This window comes from Eurosta solidaginis, chromosome 5 (genome assembly GCF_040869045.1).
Source record: "Eurosta solidaginis isolate ZX-2024a chromosome 5, ASM4086904v1, whole genome shotgun sequence".
Taxonomy (NCBI): Eukaryota; Metazoa; Arthropoda; class Insecta; order Diptera; family Tephritidae; genus Eurosta; species Eurosta solidaginis.
The window spans coordinates 247,486,180-247,505,853 of record NC_090323.1 but is presented as its reverse complement, the minus strand read 5'-3'; the positions used below and the strand labels follow the sequence as shown (position 1 = coordinate 247,505,853).

Here is a 19,674-nt window from a genome sequence, read left to right as displayed (position 1 = left end):
GTGGTTGCCTATGCAGATGACCTCGCTATCCTAGTCAGAGGCAAATTTCTGGGCACCCTGCGCGATGTTCTGCAGGGCTACTTGGATACTGTGGCTAGGTGGGCTGAATCATGTGGGTTGGCGGTCAACCCGGGAAAAACGGAATTGGTTCTTTTTACAAGGAGACATAAGATGCCCGATTTCAGAACTCCCTCGATTGGAGGGGTACCGTTGGTACTTTCTGATAGGGTTAAATATTTGGGGATTGTTTTGGACAAGAAACTGTCGAGAGCTAATAGTAAGCCGCAAGTTTAAGTTGGCTGATCACTGCAGTGTATTCCAAGCGGAAGTTGCTGCGATTAAGGATGCAGTGGATGGAATGCTATCCAGTGCTCCTACGGTTAGGGAATTTAACATCTACTCTGATAGCTCTGATAGTTTTGTCAAGAGCTAAAAGTAAGCCGCAAGTTTAAGTTGGCTGATCACTGCAGTGTATTCCAAGCGGAAGTTCCTGCGATTAATGATGCGGTGGATGGAATGCTATCCAGTGCTACTACGGTTAGGGAATTTAATATTGTTACGAATATTAGCAAAACTGAGGAGTGCTGCCATCTCCAGGCCGATGCTAAGCAGTGACGTGAATTCACATCAATAATTCAATCATTATGTATCTACATAAACGAATCAATAATTACGTCTACACATATGTACACATTCCGACGAGCAACATTTACATACAAGGCAGCGAGAGATGAGATGTCACACACCGATGAATTTACTTATACGCTTATGTGTGTGCGGGAGACTGTAAACTACAAACACATGCATATATCTTATCTGAGTTGTCACAAGAGAGAGCAATAATTTGTGCACGTAGTTATGGCTGGCGAATTTTGTAGCCGAAACAACTAGTAAGTTCTGGAAATCGAAGAGCCTAGAAGTATGCAGCGTAAACTATAAAAGCGGGGCAAGCGAGTAAGAAGAATTCAGTTTGATTTGAGTTGTCAAGCAGTTTTATTAAGACGATATCTCGCGAGCAATAGCAGAGTTTCATTGAGCTATCAATCAGTGTGGTTATTAAGCAAGCTATTCGTTGCACAGTTTGTTATTGTGAAGTACTTTAATAAAGGCCATTTTGCATTATTACAAATTGGAGTTATTTATTCAACAGTTTAGTGATTCGAACTTAGCAGAGGATTGCAAATAAGAGGATTCGCAAGCAAATTCGTTACAATATCTACTCTGATAGCCAAACGGCTATCAAGGCCTTGAGCTCAACTACAGTGCGATCGAGGGTGGTCTGTGAGTGCCTGACCTCGCTTGCGATTGCATCGAATTATTTTACAATTAATATTATCTGGGTCCCGGGCCATAGTGATATCCCGGGTAACTTTCAGCCGATCTCTTAGCCCGCATCGGTACAACTGAGCCGGATGAAGATGACTGTAGGGATTTCGGGATTCCGCTGGCCACCTGTGGATTGGTCCTCTATAGCTGGGCCTCAAGTCAGCTCAGCAAACGTTGGGCGGACGCCACGTCTTGCAGGGTAGCAAGAACTTTCTGGCCGAAAGTGGATGGCAGGAGGTCTGCTGAAAAAATTGGGTTCACTAAGGCTCACCTATCAATGGTCATTGGGGTTTTGACAGGGCACTGTCCCATGGGTATCCATGCGGTACGTCTCAATATACTGGAAACTCCATCCTGCTGCAGCTGTATGGAGGATGATGAGGTGGAGTCACCAAATTACTTTATCTTGATTGCCCAGCTTTTGCCAGAACTAGGCGAAACTACTTCGGTCGCGACTCACTTGGATCTTCCGAGGATTTATCCAAAGTTGAGATCGGTATCATTCGGAGCTTTATCGTTGCTACCCAACGATTCTCTAAGTAGCCAGATCTAAGTCACCGTTATTTTTGGTGTATGTGGTTTCACAACGGACCTTCGTGTGTCCAAGTGAGCTATCCTTATCATGGCAGCTACCACCTAACCAGACCCTAACTCTTCTTTTGGGTAAATATTTGGGTATTTACCCATTTTTACCATATGTATATAACCAATTTACCGGGTATTTACCCCTTTCCCATCTTTATTCATGACCTACTAAAAAAAATTGCATTTGATTATAAAGTTTTCATGTATAATAGGGCGGGTCGATTTAAAAATCGCTCATTGCTCTGTGAAAATCGTATTCTAAGGATCAAAATAAGAAACTTTGCCGAAGGAACCATACCTCTGAAACGAATTCTGATATCCCCCCTTTGGGTCAAACTTTTGGGTAGGGGCAATTTCAATTCTACCTGCTGTGTCTTGTGGTGGCTTAAAGAAAACAACACAAGCAATTTAACGATCTGCAATTGTGTCACAGTGATACCTTCATTTTTTAAAACGGTTGAATAAAAAAGCCACACAACTATGTTTACGACATGCAAATGCATCACAGTGATGTCTTGGTTTTAAAAGGCGGTTGTAAAAACGCTAATTTCTAATAATTTTTTTAATTTCTTTTCTATTACTAAGTTAAATTCATTCTTTCATTTACATATGTTCTGACTAAATAAATTTCTAAAGAGAAAAATAAACTCCAAAAAGAAAAAACATAGGCATTTCAAAGTGGGATTTTTCAAAATTTGACCCTACGACCCAAAGGGGGGACATCAGAATTCATTTTAGAGGTATGGTTCCTTCGGCAAAGTTTCTTATTTTGATCCCTAGAATATGATTTTCACAGATCAATGGGCGATTTTTTTGCCTCCCTACAAATCGACCGGGCCTAATGTATACCCTGTAATGTCCGCTAAAAAACAATTTTTTCATTTTTTTTTTTTTTTTTCAAAATGTTATCGACAACGTTTTTAGCGGACATTTTTGGGTCGGACAGGGTATACATATGAACATTTTTTTAGTAGGTCATGAAAAAAATCTTAAAAATCGAAGTCGAAAAAAAATCAAAAAAATGAAATTTCGTAGGCTCGAAAATTATTTTTTTGGGTATGCGTTAGGGCGGGTCGATTTAAAAATCGCTCATTGCTCTATGAAAATCGTATTCTAGGGATCAAAATAAGAAACTTTGCCGAAGGAACTATACCTCTGAAACGAATTCTGAGGTTCCCCCCCTTTGGGTCGAACTTTTGGGTAGGGGCAATTTCAATTCTACCTGCTGTGTCTTGTGGTGGCTTAAAAAAACAACACAAGCAATTTTACGATCTGCAATTGTGTCACAGTGATACCTTCATCTTTTAAAACGGTTGAATAAAAAACCCACACAACTACATATGTTTACGACATGCAAATGCATCACAGTGATGCCTTGGTTTTAAAAGGGGGTTGTAAAAACGCTAATTTCTAATAATTTTTTTTTAATTTCTTTTCTATTACTAAGTTAAATTCATTTTTTCATTTACATATGTTCTGACTAATTAAATGTCTAAAGAGAAAAATAAACTCCAAAAAGAAAAAACATAGGCATTTCAAAGTGGGATTTTTCAAAATTTGCCCCTACGACCCAAAGGGGGGGACATCAGAATTCATTTTAGAGGTATAGTTCCTTCGGCAAAGTTTCTTATTTTGATCCCTAGAATATGATTTTCACAGAGCAATGGGCGATTTTTTGCCTCCCCACAAATAGACCCACAAATTAATATTATCTGGGTCCCGGGCCATAGTGATATCCCGGGTAACTTTCAGCCGATCTCTTAGCCCGCATCGGTACAACTGAGCCGGATGAAGATGGCTGTAGGGATTTCGGGATTCCGCTGGCCACCTGTGGATTGGTCCTCTATAGCTGGGCCTCAAGTCAGCTCAGCAAACGTTGGGCGGACGCCACGTCCTGCAGGGTAGCAAGAACTTTCTGGCCGAAAGTGGATGGCAGGAGGTCTGCTGAAAAAATTGGGTTCACTAAGGCTCACCTATCAATGGTCATTGGGGTTTTGACAGGGCACTGTCCCATGGGTATCCATGCGGTACGTCTCAATATACTGGAAACTCCATCCTGCTGCAGCTGTATGGAGGATGATGAGGTGGAGTCACCAAATTACTTTATCTTGATTGCCCAGCTTTTGCCAGAACTAGGCGAAAGTACTTCGGTCGCGACTCACTTGGATCTTCCGAGGATTTATCCAAAGTTGAGATCGGTATCATTCGGAGCTTTATCGTTGCTACCCAACGATTCTCTAAGTAGCCAGATCTAAGTCACCGTTATTTTTGGTGTATGTGGTTTCACAACGGACCTTCGTGTGTCCAAGTGAGCTATCCTTATCATGGCAGCTACCACCTAACCAGACCCTAACTCTTCTTTTGGGTAAATATTTGGGTATTTACCCATTTTTACCATATGTATATAACCAATTTACCGGGTATTTACCCCTTTCCCATCTTTATTCATGACCTACTAAAAAAAATTTCATTTGATTGTAAAATTTTCATGTATAATAGGGCGGGTCGATTTAAAAATCGCTCATTGCTCTGTGAAAATCGTATTCTAAGGATCAAAATAAGAAACTTTGCCGAAGGAACCATACCTCTGAAACGAATTCTGATATCCCCCCTTTGGGTCAAACTTTTGGGTAGGGGCAATTTCAATTCTACCTGCTGTGTCTTGTGGTGGCTTAAAGAAAACAACACAAGCAATTTAACGATCTGCAATTGTGTTACAGTGATACCTTCATTTTTTAAAACGGTTGAATAAAAAACCCACACAACTATGTTTACGACATGCAAATGCATCACAGTGATGTCTTGATTTTAAAAGGGGGTTGTAAAAACGCTAATTTCTAATAATTTTTTTAATTTCTTTTCTATTACTAAGTTAAATTCATTCTTTCATTTACATATGTTCTGACTAAATAAATTTCTAAAGAGAAAAATAAACTCCAAAAAGAAAAAACATAGGCATTTCAAAGTGGGATTTTTCAAAATTTGCCCCTACGACCCAAAGGGGGGGACATCAGAATTCATTTTAGAGGTATGGTTCCTTCGGCAAAGTTTCTTATTTTGATCCCTAGAATATGATTTTCACAGAGCAATGGGCGATTTTTTTGCCTCCCTACAAATCGACCGGGCCTAATGTATACCCTGTAATGTCCGCTAAAAAACAATTTTTTCATTTTTTTTTTTTTTTCAAAAAACTGTTATCGACAACGTTTTTAGCGGACATTTTTGGGTCGGACAGGGTATACATATGAACATTTTTTTAGTAGGTCATGAAAAAAATCTTAAAAATCAAAGTCGAAAAAAAATCAAAAAAATGAAATTTCGTAGGCTCGAAAATTATTTTTTTGGGTATGCGTTAGGGCGGGTCGATTTAAAAATCGCTCATTGCTCTATGAAAATCGTATTCTAGGGATCAAAATAAGAAACTTTGCCGAAGGAACCATACCTCTGAAACGAATTCTGAGGTTCCCCCCCTTTGGGTCGAACTTTTGGGTAGGGGCAATTTCAATTCTACCTGCTGTGTCTTGTGGTGGCTTAAAAAAACAACACAAGCAATTTTACGATCTGCAATTGTGTCACAGTGATACCTTCATCTTTTAAAACGGTTGAATAAAAAACCCACACAACTACATATGTTTACGACATGCAAATGCATCACAGTGATGCCTTGGTTTTAAAAGGGGGTTGTAAAAACGCTAATTTCTAATAATTTTTTTTTAATTTCTTTTCTATTACTAAGTTAAATTCATTTTTTCATTTACATATGTTCTGACTAATTAAATTTCTAAAGAGAAAAATAAACTCCAAAAAGAAAAAACATAGGCATTTCAAAGTGGGATTTTTCAAAATTTGCCCCTACGACCCAAAGGGGGGGGACATCAGAATTCATTTTAGAGGTATAGTTCCTTCGGCAAAGTTTCTTATTTTGATCCCTAGAATATGATTTTCACAGAGCAATGGGCGATTTTTTGCCTCCCCACAAATAGACCCGGCCTAGTATGCGTAGTGGAACTTTTTTTTCGATGGCGCGATATCGGTTAACTTTCGTCCATACAAATCGATCCACCCTAATGTACATTATTCGAGTTAGTACCCACATGAGCTGTGTGTTAAACCTTTGTTCTGATAGCGCACAGCTCATAAGCATGAGCGCAAAATATGCAAATGTGCTGCACGTGTGTGTAAATACGAACCCTGCTTTTATGTACACTGATTGTGTTTTGATATGAAACTATCCTTTATTCTTTACTTTGATTAATATGAAACTGTTTTCTCTAACTTTCAGCTTTCTTGGCCTGCGCTCAAAACTTTGGTGTACCCACACAAGAAACCTTCCAGAGTGTTGATCTATGGGAAAGACAAAATTTGAATTCTGTTGTCATTTGCCTGCAATCGTTAGGCCGCAAGGTAACAACAAAATAATTAATATAAAAATTGCATTAACTAGTAAATAATTTTTATATACAACATTTTCAGGCACACAACTATGGTAAACCATCAATTGGACCCAAGGAGGCTGACAAAAATGTACGCAATTTCTCCGAAGAACAACTGCGCGCCGGACAAAATGTCATCTCACTACAATATGGCTCGAATAAGGGCGCCAATCAATCGGGCATTAATTTCGGCAACACTCGACACATGTAAAAAGCTAACTAACAAAACATAAATGTGTATTACGACTGCGCAGAAGCAAATGTGTATAACAATGACGTATAACAGTTTAAATAATTTCATTTGAATTTACATATATGTATATGTACTTTGTTGAGTGCATCGTTATATATATTTATTTTATACGGCATTTTATTTTTTTGGTTTTTTGTTTTTTTTTTTTAATTCAAGCATTCCACTTGTGTCCAAATTTTGAAAAAGAAGAAAGACGCGAAACAAAAAAAAACTGACTAACAAATGTATTCCACATTTTGCATTCTTGATAATTTAACTTCATAAAAGTATACTTGTCTTTAACAACACATTTATGTTACAAGGTATATGGTGAATTTGAATTTTTGTTCTATCTTTCGGGGCACTCTCCTAAAATATGCTAATAGATCAGAAAATGATTATTGCAAAGTCTCAGGCCAATCCGATAATGTTAAAAATGGGGGTGCCTCGTTGAGGTCAAAGTTAGGAAAGGCAGCGATTTTTCAGAAAAATTTTAGTGTTTCGTCAGTAAAAGTGAAACCATTTAAGCCAGGAACTTGACTCGTATACCATTGAATATTGTAATGTCTATAGACGTTTACATGGAAATTAAAAATTAGGGATATCCACTATGACCTGATCTGATAAATGCAAAATACTGCTAAAAATAACCGTTTTATAAAAATATTAAGATCAAAATCTTTACAAATAAAATTACATATCGAATGGTGTACGAGTCAAGTTCCTGGCATAAATGATTTCACTTTTACTGATGCAACACAAAAAATTTTTTCTGAAAAATCGGTGTTATTCCTAACTTTGACCTCAATGAGACACGTGTTAACATTATCGGAAACTTTGTATGTATCATTTCTAACCTATTGGCATATTTTATGGGGGTGCCCCAGCGGAAAATCTAAAATTGATTTCTTGTGGCCACCATAATGTAGCATTATTCAATGTAAGCATAATTACTTCAAAACACAAGCAAAGAAGAAAGATCTTAAAAATGTTATTATAAAATTTGACCTTTTTACTTATTTTTTAGTTTCTATATAATTGGCACATACCAAAATGAGCAAATACTGTAACAAAATACGTTAAGAGGCACTTCTTTAGATACATACTACATATGTATGTACAAAACTATACTTGTATTGTAAATGCCTCATTAGTGCCATTAAAAATTTATACTCCATTTAGAAAAGAAAACACCAATCATTCTCATTCTATAAAACTTTTACACTAATTTATTCAAAGATTGAAAAAAGAAATGAATAATTGTATGGCCTTTTTAAAGTGTGAAATTTGTCAACTTGACCACCTGTAAAACTTTTGAATAAAAAGCAAACAAAATATACCAAACGAAAATGTAATTAAAGTGTCTTCTCCCTTTTAAATACCGTTACATATAAATTATTGTAGAATGTATTTATTAATCATATACATACACATACAGAGATACGAATGTATTATATAGTCTACCGATTTTTTCTGTTACTTCATGTTGGGTATGAAATAAAATGTATTATATAATAATTACAATATTTTTTTTATGTTTAAACATTTTTGCTACTGAATGTAAGCGTAGGCGAAAGTGTAGTCTTTGTAAGAGGTATGATATATGGGGGATAAATGTAGAATCTAAATGCAGGCGTAGTGGGGCTATTGGTATACTGTATGGAGTAATGTTGTGGTTGTTGTATTAACGATAAAGACACTCCCCGAAGGCTTTGGGAGTGTTATCGATGTTCATGGCACTTCGCCGGACATAGATCCGGTACGTTCCGGTAACAAAGCACCATTAAAGTACTAGCCCGACCATCTCGGGAACGATTTATATCACCACATTAAACTTTCAAGGCCATCCCTCCCTCCCCACCCCCTAGTTCCATGATGAGCTTGGGATCGCCAAAGCCTCGTCTGTTAATAAAACAGGATATATCCCGCTGGCAACCCCTTGAGAGGGTTGCGCTACACAATCCCTTGAATCCCTGTATGGAGTAATAAAGAATGTAAGCGTAGGTGTGCACTGTACCGTAATGTGTGAACAATATACTCAAGGCAAAGACGTCACGTACAAATTAAATGTGGTTACACTTGAAACCATTCTGCTTCCCTATTTCTCTGTTAATTTGCGTCTTGTCAGTAATCAGCATGACTTTCAAAACCTACATATGAACCACTAACACTGCGATAAACGCCATCAACACACGGATAAATTGTGGATTGAATAAAAAAGCCACCACAGAACAGTACTCGTAGCGCTAGACTTATCAAAAACTTTTGATACAGTCAACTACGGCACGTTACTGCAAGACTTGAAAGGGTCCTCCCTTCCTCCAAATCTCAAAATGTGGACCGCAAACTATCTGCCTGGTCGACCGTAATGAAATCCTCAAATCGCTTGCTGGCAGCACTTGGGCTAAAGAAAAATACAGGCCTGCCAAAACAGTGCTTCCAGAATCGCTACCGGCTGTCTTCTTATGTTCCCAGAACACCACCCACACAGTGAGGCGAGAGCACTTGCTATCGGGGAGAGAAATGAAATGCTGAACAAGCAGTTTCTGCTGAATACCCAGAAACCTTGGCATCCCAACAGACATCTGGTTGAAGAGGCCTCGTCTAGCAGAGGTAATTTCCGAAAGCATTATGAGGAAATACGGCAGCGGAGAACACAGCCGTATGTAGAAGAAAACCACATACAGGTCCTCAGTGATATTCAAAAAAGGAGTCAGACCTCTATGCCCGGCGAATACCGTTCTTAAAGATAAATACCCTGAAATCGCGGAAAAGGAAAGCAATCTCCCTAGGGAGACGCGTGTCACTCAAGCTCTAGCAACAAGTTAAACTCTTACCTATCCAAAATCAACCCCGACATACAAAATGTATGCCCCGCTTGCAACGTTTCTCCACATAACACAAACCATCTTTTTAACTGCAATGTGGAACCAACGCCCCTAACACATCTCGCACTCTGGTCCACCCCTGTTGAAACTCACTCCTACTGGATTGGGCGAAGCTCTGCTACAACAACGTCCACTACATGCAAGTGCATGAAGAGATGTATACACTGCTGTTTTCTTGGATATAAAGAGCCGGAAATACCATGCGAAACATGTTTTCAAAAACAAAACACGTGGTTAGGTACTGGGATTCAAGGGGTTGAAAGGCGCAATTCAATTTTTTCGGAAACCTATAGACTTTTTATCGGAGTGTTACCAATTTGCTATGGGTTTGCTTTCAATTTTATTGAAACGTTACAGACTTGGTACTCACGTTTGTCTTTCTTAATACTACTGTAATTTTCGGCTTTTGATTTTTCGTAGTGGCTACTCGTCTGTCCGAAAAGACAATTTTTTGTAGGAAGTGATTCTTCGTCCGGAAAAAAATTTGTGTCGACCGAACATTTAAAAGTAAAAGTCCAGATTTAATATTTATAACCGGACCTAAAAAAATAAAAGTAGAGATGTAATAATTTTTTTCGGACTCATAAATTAAAAGTGGAGAAAAAAATTTTTGAAAGACTTTTGGCTCCCTTATTTTCTCTGATTCAAACACATGCAAATACCTTCGTTAGAAAGTGGCTAAGTGGCGGACGGTCGCCGTGATGTGGTGGTAGCGTGCTCCACCTACCACACCCAGGGTTCAACTCCCGGACAAAGTAACATCAAAATTAGGAAAGAAGTTTTTTCAATTACAAAAAAAAAGTTTTTCTAATAATAGTCGCCCCTCGGAATTGATTTGGTAAACACTCCAAGTGTATTTTTGTTTTAAAAAACTTCACAGTGAAAATTCTTTTCCCTTGCAGATGCCGTTCGGAGTCGGCATAGAAACCTATAGGTCCAGTACCGCTAAGTTGTTTCTACATCATTTTTTTCCTATGTAGGTAAAACAAAATTACAACAACGACATGAAAACTTTCAGCTTCAACTGGAAATATCTTCTCACAGAGCTAAAATTTTTCTTTTTCGCCTTCGGATTAGCATTGCCGAGTCGATACGCGTCGTTTGATCTCTCCTGATGTTTTTGAACACGTTGTTGGTGTTGTAGCGATAAGGACACTCCAAGGAGTGTTATCGAGTTGATGGTCCTTTGCCGGATGCAGATCCGGTACGTTCCGGTACCAAGCCCGACCATCTCGGGAAAGGTTTGTTATAACCACATGCGACCTTATGGGCCATCCCGCCCTCTACATTCATGAGTAGTTTGGGGTCACCAGAGCCTCGGCTGTAAATGATTCGCCATGGATAGGTGAGGTTGACATTTGGAGAAGCTATATATTGCATTGGCAACCTGAAAGGGTTGCACTACACAACCATCTGAATCTATTTGGTGTTTTAGTCGCCTCTTACGGCAGGCATACCTACCACGGGGGTATATTCTAACCCCCTAACCCGCTGGGGAATCTAAATCGCTTCTAAATTTTTGGAACCGTCGACCCCTGTTTTGAATTATTACCTTTATCACATCGATATAATGTTGTTGTTATTGTAGCGATAAGGACACTCCCCGAATGCCTTGGGGAGTGCTATCGATGTTGATGGCCCTTCGCCGGATGTAGATCCGGTACGTTCCGGTACCAAGCCCGACCATCTCAGGAACGATTTGTTATGACCACATGCGACCTTCTAGGCCTTCGATATAATCGCAGTCGTCTTCAATTCTCGAGGCATATCTTCACATGCAATGCTTAGAAAGAGAGCTAGCTCACAATTATGAAATTTATTTACTTTCATTTTGCACAATCATATCATGGGGGTCGTATTGTAACAAATTTTGGGAAATTCCGCTTATTTCAAACCTGCTGCTAACGTTCGAATCGCTAAACTGTTGAATAACTCACTCCAATGTTCAGTATTGCAAACTAGCCTTTATTTAGATTACTTCCGGAGTACTTCACAACCAATAGCGCGTTTAAATCAAAACTGATTACTGATTATTCAGCTTGCGCTGCTTTTCGTTCGCATATTACTCCTAAGGCCTAAGGTCTAGACGTTTCACCTTCTAGAACTTTTGTATCTCCTGCTTGGTTACCATCTATATACATGTATGTATATTTGTAGTTTATTTTTTTTCTTATAGCCATATGCGGGTGGATGTGTGATTAACTATTCGGCTACTGATTACATGTGTTTGTGAGATATCTCTTCGTTGCCTTGTATGTATGTGTGTAAATGATGATTGATTTGTTCATGTACACAAGAGGGGAAGCTGGCTTTATTCTTGTTGTGTCTTTATTTACTAACAACATATGCCATCATCCGGTGGCAAAATCCTGAGCCAGATAAATTATTTTGCATGTAAATGCAACAACAACGATTTGAGCCAGATAAATCCAGATAGAAGTCTGGTCAATTTGTGAGCCAGATAATTTGTTAATTACTTATTTTTAGTTTGGCAACGCTGCCTTTAATAAACCTACTTTTTCAAAAATAGATGTCGCTGTTTAACCTTTCGATGTATGAGTTAAATGAAAAACAGCGGCGGCATCTGCCTATCACATTTCACGTGTGCGAAAATTTCACAACATCTGCTTCTCAAGTCTCTCAATGATCCAGAGCATTCCCGTGAGAATTGAGCGTGAGCCGGATCTGCAAAACTCACTGGAAGACGGCAATAGTGATGCTTACATTCGCCACAATATTAAATAAATGCTGGCATCTACTTTCGCTTCTTTTATGTACATTTTCTTTTTGAATTCTACCACGTTTTTTTTTAGGGAAATATATTTGATAAGTTGGCAGCACTGAAATATCATATGTTTTTGAGGTTATCTTTTCCACTTTGGTTAACTTTCATAACATGGTCATATTAATAACTTTATTCACAGGTAATTAAACGTTAAAACAATCCATACAAGACAAAATGCCTGCTTATGAATTAACAATGGTATTGCGACAAATGTCCAGAGTATGTAATAAAGCATTTTACAAAATGAATTAAGAATCTAATTCACTTCAATAACTGTTTGCTTCCAAACTAGCCCGAGGTTGTATCTGTATTAAAACGTACTGCCGGAACGATATTAGACAATGGCTGTATAATTAGAAAATTGGAAAATTTAGGAACACGCACCCTTCCATATAAAATCCGTGAACATGGCGTAGTGCATCGCGAGGGAAACTACTTCACAATATTCTTCGATGCAGCGCCCACCAAAATAAGTGATTTTATGGAAGAATTCGGACGTGATATAGATATAATCCGGCGACGTATCTATAAAATTGAAGAACCAGAAGAATTTGAATGCACTTTGCATGATGAATTGCTGCCGCCAGCCTATCGCACGGAAGTGCAGGAAATGATTGCAATTGCGAAACGCAAACAAAAACCAAAATTCAAATATAACTCAGGTTTGGATTACTATCCGTTCCAGAAATAAATTGAGTAATTTATAGGGTGAGATACATAATAAAATTGTTTTATTAATTAATTGAAGATTAAGTCGATATTGGCGAAAACACTACTAATTCCACTAATGACTCTTTTCGGGCTTGTAAACTTGCAAATAGTTAAAATTCTCTAACGGAAGTTAGGGCAAACAGCTATTTTCTACAAAGTTGCGCCAAAAGATGTTAGAGAATGAGGAAGAGAGGCGATTTAGGGGTGTAGATCGCAACTCTTTTAATTGTCAACCTGACCTACCTGCGGTGAATGCTTTTTTGTATCAGACGAGGCTCTGGGGACCTTAAGCTTCTTAGGGAAGGAGGGGGTTCAATGACCTAAGAGGTCCAACGTTTTCATATCGCATCGTTTCCGCCATATTCAGGCTAGTTCCTTAATGATGCCATTTTCCGGAACGTAACGGACCATCAGCATGTTGTTGTTATATCGATAAGGACACTTCCCGAAAGCCTTGGGGAGTGTTATCGATGTTGATGGTGCTTTGCCGGATGCAGATACGGTACGTTACTCTACAAGTCACTTATCGTACCCGCCCTGCTATATGGGGCAGAGGCATGGACCATGACAACAGCAGAGTTCGAGAGAAGAGTTCTTCGAAAGATTTATGGACCTCTACGCGTTGGCGATGGCGAGTACCGAAGAAGATTAATTGATGAGCTGTGCGAGCTCTACGCAGACATCAACATAGTCCAGCGAATTAAAACGCAACGGCTGCGCTGGCTAGGCCATGTTATGCGAATGAAGGATGATGCTCCGGCCAAGAAAGTGTTTCTATCGGAACCCGCCTATGGAAGCAGAGGTAGAGGGCGGCCCCCACTCCGTTGGAAGGACCAGGTGGAAAACGATTTAAACTCCCTTGGTGTGACCAATTGGCGCCGGTTGGCGGAGCGACTGACGCGCCTTGTTGGACGGCCATAACCGTTTAGACGGTTAAGCGCCAATTAAGTAAATAAGATACGGTACGTTGCGGGAACAAGGACTATAAAAGTATAAGCCCGACCATCTCGGGAACGATTTGTTATGACCACAAGCGATCTTCTAGCCTCGGCGGTTAATGAAACAGGATTCGCCACGATTAGATGATGATAATTGGGTTTGGAGAACCTATATATTGCGCTGGCAACCTGGAAGGGTTGCGCTACACAACCCCGTGAATCTATTTGGTATTTTAGTCGCCTTTTACGAAAGGCATACCTACCGCGTCTATATTCTAACCCCCTAATCCGCTGGGGGACCATCAACATCGGAATAGCTTTCCAGAAGTAATCACGTTATTGGTCGATGCTCAAGCCACAAACAATACGACTCAGCAAATGGTCTAATTTAGAAGTACCTCTTTGAACGAATGTATTCCCAGCCGGCATTCACAATAAACGAAGGTATTCGAGTGGAATATACGCTCTATCATCCCGACCCAACCGTATCTCCCTAAGGAGACCGCCAGTATTTTTACTGGATACCGTAATAGGTGAAAAACTCTTATACATATTTTATAGATGAATATTTGTATTTCTTTTTTAACTTTTCCCATATCAGACACATTTCGATTCCAACAACTCTTATCAATATTATACGGTCAATTTACAAATATACGTCCTAAAACCTTCTCGTTTGTCCCGCTTGTGCAGATGTTGATGGTGTTGGAGCGGCTGCCTTAGTTGGATCCTCTAGTAAGCGCACCAACATTGAATTCTTTGGTCCAGTACACCAAGTTATGCCGTTCTCATCGATAACATAAGTTTCCAAAGTCACCTGCCATTGACCACCACTTGAAATGGGTAAAAGAAAACTACCCGTTAAAAAATCACGTTGTGGTTTTACCGTTTGCGTGAGGGTAACGGTATCAGATGTTACCGATTTCGATGTTTCACCCGCAGGACGTGGTGTGACTAGCTGCGATGTTAATGTCAATTGCACAGCATCCACGCTACGATACATTGAACGCCTCTTACCATAATGCTGGATCACCCCTTCAACTTTAATTACTAAATTACTGCCAGATTGTACAAGCACAGGTTCGCCTGGACTCCGCGGTTGTGGACTAACAGAAAGTTTAATTTGTGTTGATTGTAAAACTTGGAAGAAATAACGTGGCAAACATAAGGGAGTCTTAGTAATTAATTCAATTTCAGCAAGAATTATTTCCAAGTGACGATTACTTATAGTTTTCGCATTAGATGGCTCTTGTGGCAAATTACGTTTCATTTTTTCCATGCGATGGCAGCAAGCAGCAAAGTAACGTGTTTCAGGACATTGACCTGTAGTCAAGAATGGCGGTGGATCTGAAGGTGTTGCATAACAAATGGTTTCAACAATATGTGCGAATAGCGCACATTGATATTCTGTAAGTTCTAAAAATTCCAAAGTTACAGGATCAGCATCAAAGGCTGATTTGTATAGGCGTGCATATGATTCTTCACAACTTTTTAATGCCTTCACCAACTTACGCAATTGATTTGTAACATGTCCAAACTTTTGTAAATAATCACGTGAATTTTGCGCTAAACTACCCGCTATTGCTGGTGGTGGTACAATAATTTGTGCATTCTTTACAGTTACAGCCATATAAAGAGTTTGTAAAAATTGTGCACGCAATTTTAGATATTCCAATTGAAATGTAAGTGGATTCGCTGGCGATGAACTTGCACGCAGACTAGCAAGTGCTTGCCAATATAAATTGATTGCCGATTCTAAACGTTGCATCAATGGCAATTGTTTAAGTGGTCTTATAGACGTTTTATTTGTAGGTTGAGTGTCTGTAGTATCTGCAGCAACGGTAGTGGGTGGTACTGGGGCACATTGTTCATAATTATCATGCATATACTCATAATCTACAACATAGTTGAGTATACATTCAGCTTTACTCATTTGCGCTAGGCCCATTAGGAAAAAATGCAGCTTATCAACTACAGTAAATTTTGAAATTTTCGAGAATATATGCGCCGCCAAGTAATGTTGTCCATAACGACTAGCCGATCTTGCTATGCGATATTGATTCCAACAATTAATTTTGCTACAGCAACGTTCAAGACACTCAATTACCTCTTTGGGTATGAAACAACCAATCATTGATTGTAGTGCAACAGAAGCCAGTATTTCAACAGTATGTAGTTGATCTGGTTTAGGGCCAGCATCCATAATAGCATTCAATTTGTGTAGTATAAAGAGTAAGCGCAGTAGTACTGGGTTATCCTTAAACAAAAAAAATTGCAATTGGAATTAAAAAAAAGTACTACCGTTGCTAACAAGCTTACCATTTGTGAATTAGCTGTCTCAGCTCCTTCCACCTCAAATTGTGTTTCTGTTTCACTCACAACTCTAATATTACCCTTCGTACCAATCAGAGCTGCTTGTGCTGATGTTGATGGTTGCACCTCAAAGTCGACATCCATTACTTCAATGTCTGTTAGTGCTTCTGTAGGGGCGATAGCAAATTTACGCAATTGAAAATGTGAACCAAGTGCACCCAAAGCATCGCACATCATTTCGGCATTACGCGGTGGATATTCTATATCCTCAGTTATTAAATCTGCTAGCATATTCACAAAATCTGTGCCAAATTCAGGATTGACACTAGCAATTTTAACACCGCAACATAAAATTTTTTGTAGATCGCGCTCATTTTCCTTATCACCAACCATGCAAAATATTAAGCCTTCCATGTGTAAATTTACGATTTCCATTATTACAGCCGTAGTCTCTTTGTCACCTTCAGCGTAGGCCATAAGCGCTGCTATAATTGACATAGCTTGACTTGCAGTTGCATAGTCATCCAAACAAATGCATGTAAGACATAAATCTTGCACTGATTCCTGTTGTTCATGTAGCAGAACATGACAAGTCAAAGGACAATCGCATAATTTAAGTAAAATATTTAAATATAAATACTGTTCACGCGAATCTTTGCAATCTTGCGCTTTTACAATTAGTTCGTGCATCGCTTTTTTTGGCCATGCATGTACGCATTGTGGATCTGCTAATTGGGTGAGGGATCTCAATACTTGTGCACGCACAACTTTACGTTTATCTTGCAAAAAGTCAAGCAGCAAATTAACTTGATCTGGTACACCAGTGAGTGTACGTGCCGAGAGCTGTGTTAGTGAATCCAATATAGCTACAACAAAACTTTCTGCTGGATATTTGGGTAATAAATTAAGACACAGATCTTTTACTAGAGTAGCTGTATTTGAATCGTGATGCATGTACCTCAACACAGGTATGAGTTGTAATTTCATTGGTACTGGTATTTGTAAAGATTCAATCATATCTGATATTTTGGCGCACATGCTAATGGCGAATGAGCGTGATTGAGCTGCAAATTGTCCACTTGCATATATGGCCGCTTCCACTTCTACAGAGTCATGACTATCGAGAGCGCGCCGAATTGCGTGATGTACTTGTTGCTTTTCGGGTATTACACGTGATACGGCACCCAATGTGCGCAATGTTAGTGCACGTGCTACAGGATCATTCGAATGTATTACCATAAAGATGCGCTTAACAAATGCATCTATATTTAATATTTTATCTAAATGATTTTCGCTTTGCTGACAAACTCGCAACACCCAAAAGCGTAGCAGATTCGATCCATTCCAGAAGAATTCGGCCAATTTCAAAAACGAAGAGTTTATAAGTATTGGGAAAGGATATTTTTCGAATAATCTAGGAAAGCGTACAATTGCCTCACATTGTACGCCCAACTTTGCCGAACGTAAACCTTTATCCAACTCGGTCAGCACAGAATTTGCATCCTGTTCAGATTCATTGAGGAAGTTTTCGTTGAAGAGATTTACGCGCACACCCGATAATGACGCCATTTAATATCCTTTTTTTTAAAACGAAACAAATTGAAAAAATCTCAAAGTTGCAAACATTTTTTTTTTTTTATTTTGATACTCCTTGATGCGGAGTGAAATGGCCAATTGTTTAAGCATCTTAATTGTAAATTTTACCAAATAGCGCAGCTAACAGCTGATCGGTGAAAATTCGCACATTCACACGCACAGTTCTCGACTCAGTTTCAAAAAAAAATTTAGATTATTTAATTCAAATTTTAAAGTGAGATAATCCTTGTCAATTAATGTATACAGAATATATATGGGGTTTTTGTTGTTATTAAAACAATAGTTTTATTTATATTAAAGCATTTATCATTTTTGTTTTTAACTTTGAAAAAACTCCGAACACCATTCCTTCATTATATGACATTCGACTGCCTAATCCACTGCCTTCCACTCTATTCGCAACATAACCTCTACTTAAGCCGTGGTTACTCACGAACGTACGTAGAAAAAACGTGTCAGCTGACACGACCTATCTTATGTGTGTGCAATGTAAACGAAAACTCACCGACGTGCAACGCCCGTACGTACGTAGCCCGGAACGTAGAAATCAAAACAATTTTGATTTTTTCCGTAAGAACGTGTCAGCTGATCGCTCTCTCACTAGACAGAGTTGCCTAGTAAACTTTTGTGCGCTAATTTTTGACCGTTTGCAATTTTATGCAAAAACGCCTAATTAAAGTTTGAAAAATTGTGAAAATAATTCGAAATAATTATGTAAAAGTGCTGATTATAAATATTTAATCTATTTATCCTTATTTAATAGTATTCCGGCCTTTTACAATATCAAAAATTAAATTGGAAAAAGTTGATGTTTCCATAAGCATACATGCAAAATGGTCAATGGCAACAGTGCTTATCTGTAAACAATACACACACAAATATCTTATGTACATGTACAAAGACGCACACATTGATTCCTACGGGCTTGAGAGTTCGGTCAAACGTGCTTCGTACGACAAACGTCCTTACGTACGGCACACGTCGGTGGGTAACTGCCGCATTAAGCTGCCAAACTATATAGTAAACAATAGGGGGACTCATGTAACCGTATAAATGCCTTAAGGCCGAATTAACGGTGACTTATAACCATAAAGCCATAACCAGATAAAACAGCTGATCGAACTTACCTTATGGAAATCAATGTAATCGATTAATGGTGCCATACCATAACGCTAACTTGATTACATTGATTTCTTTAAGGTAGGTTCGATCAGCTGTTTTATCTGGTTATGGCTTTATGGTTATAAGTCACCATTAATTCAACACAACAACAACACCATTAATTCGCCCTTTATAAAGTGTGTAAACGTATACATTTATCTAGTGCGTAAACGAACTGTCAAATTTTGTATGAAAAATCATTTACACAATTTGTATAAATTTACGCGCACATTTCATTGTGTAAACGCGGTAAACTCAAAGGAATGCAACCTTGCAGACATTGCAGCAAGCATTTTCATCAGAAATCTCCAACATCAGCAAGTCATTTACAAGAATATCTTAGTAAAGACGTTTTAGTTTTGATTTTTCACTTAATCTTGGCATTTTTTAATTTGTATAACAATCCAAAAAATTTTGTTTGGCAATAATACAGCTGATAAACAATCAAGTATATCAAGAGTATTTCTAGGTGCGTTCATATAACAGCGTGTGTAAATGGATATAATTTTGCACCTTATAAGTTTATATGCTTTCATGAGTCGCCCTAATGATCTTAAACAGCCAGGTTGTCATGCGATTATTTGTGTTGTTGCCAGATCATTTTATATTAGTATTATTTTTTTTCCGTTTAAAAAAAAAAAAAAATGAGAATTCAGTGTTTCAACTTGTTAAGAAATGCCTCAAACGAGGAATTATTGAGAAAAAC

At 38.5% G+C, this 19,674-nt stretch overlaps 4 protein-coding genes across 5 annotated transcripts in view; 2 read left to right on the top strand and 2 right to left on the bottom strand.

The window, feature by feature from the left end:
- The window catches only part of Chd64 (calponin 3), a 97,072-nt gene extending 88,972 nt beyond the window's left edge, over positions 1-8,100 (top strand). For both annotated transcript variants that reach the window (XM_067789472.1, XM_067789473.1), the window contains exons 3-4: positions 6,194-6,315; positions 6,385-8,100. In XM_067789472.1, the coding sequence (XP_067645573.1) occupies positions 6,194-6,315; positions 6,385-6,555 (293 nt within the window). In that variant the 3' untranslated portion in view covers positions 6,556-8,100. The remainder of the gene's footprint in view (positions 1-6,193; positions 6,316-6,384) is intronic.
- The window catches only part of LOC137253109 (uncharacterized), a 486,773-nt gene that overhangs the window by 213,661 nt on the left and 253,438 nt on the right, over positions 1-19,674 (bottom strand). The window lies entirely within an intron of this gene.
- Positions 12,331-12,975, top strand: mRpS6 (mitochondrial ribosomal protein S6). The gene is made up of 2 exons (XM_067757558.1): positions 12,331-12,468; positions 12,542-12,975. Exons 1-2 carry the CDS (start codon positions 12,424-12,426, stop codon positions 12,938-12,940), a joined length of 444 nt encoding a protein of 147 aa, XP_067613659.1. The 5' UTR covers positions 12,331-12,423; the 3' UTR covers positions 12,941-12,975.
- On the bottom strand, positions 14,450-17,913 carry defl (Integrator complex subunit 7). Its single transcript, XM_067789471.1, has 2 exons — positions 16,218-17,913; positions 14,450-16,155 (listed from the first exon to the last, which is right to left on the bottom strand). Exons 1-2 carry the CDS (start codon positions 17,778-17,780, stop codon positions 14,560-14,562), a joined length of 3,159 nt encoding a protein of 1,052 aa, XP_067645572.1. The 5' UTR covers positions 17,781-17,913; the 3' UTR covers positions 14,450-14,559.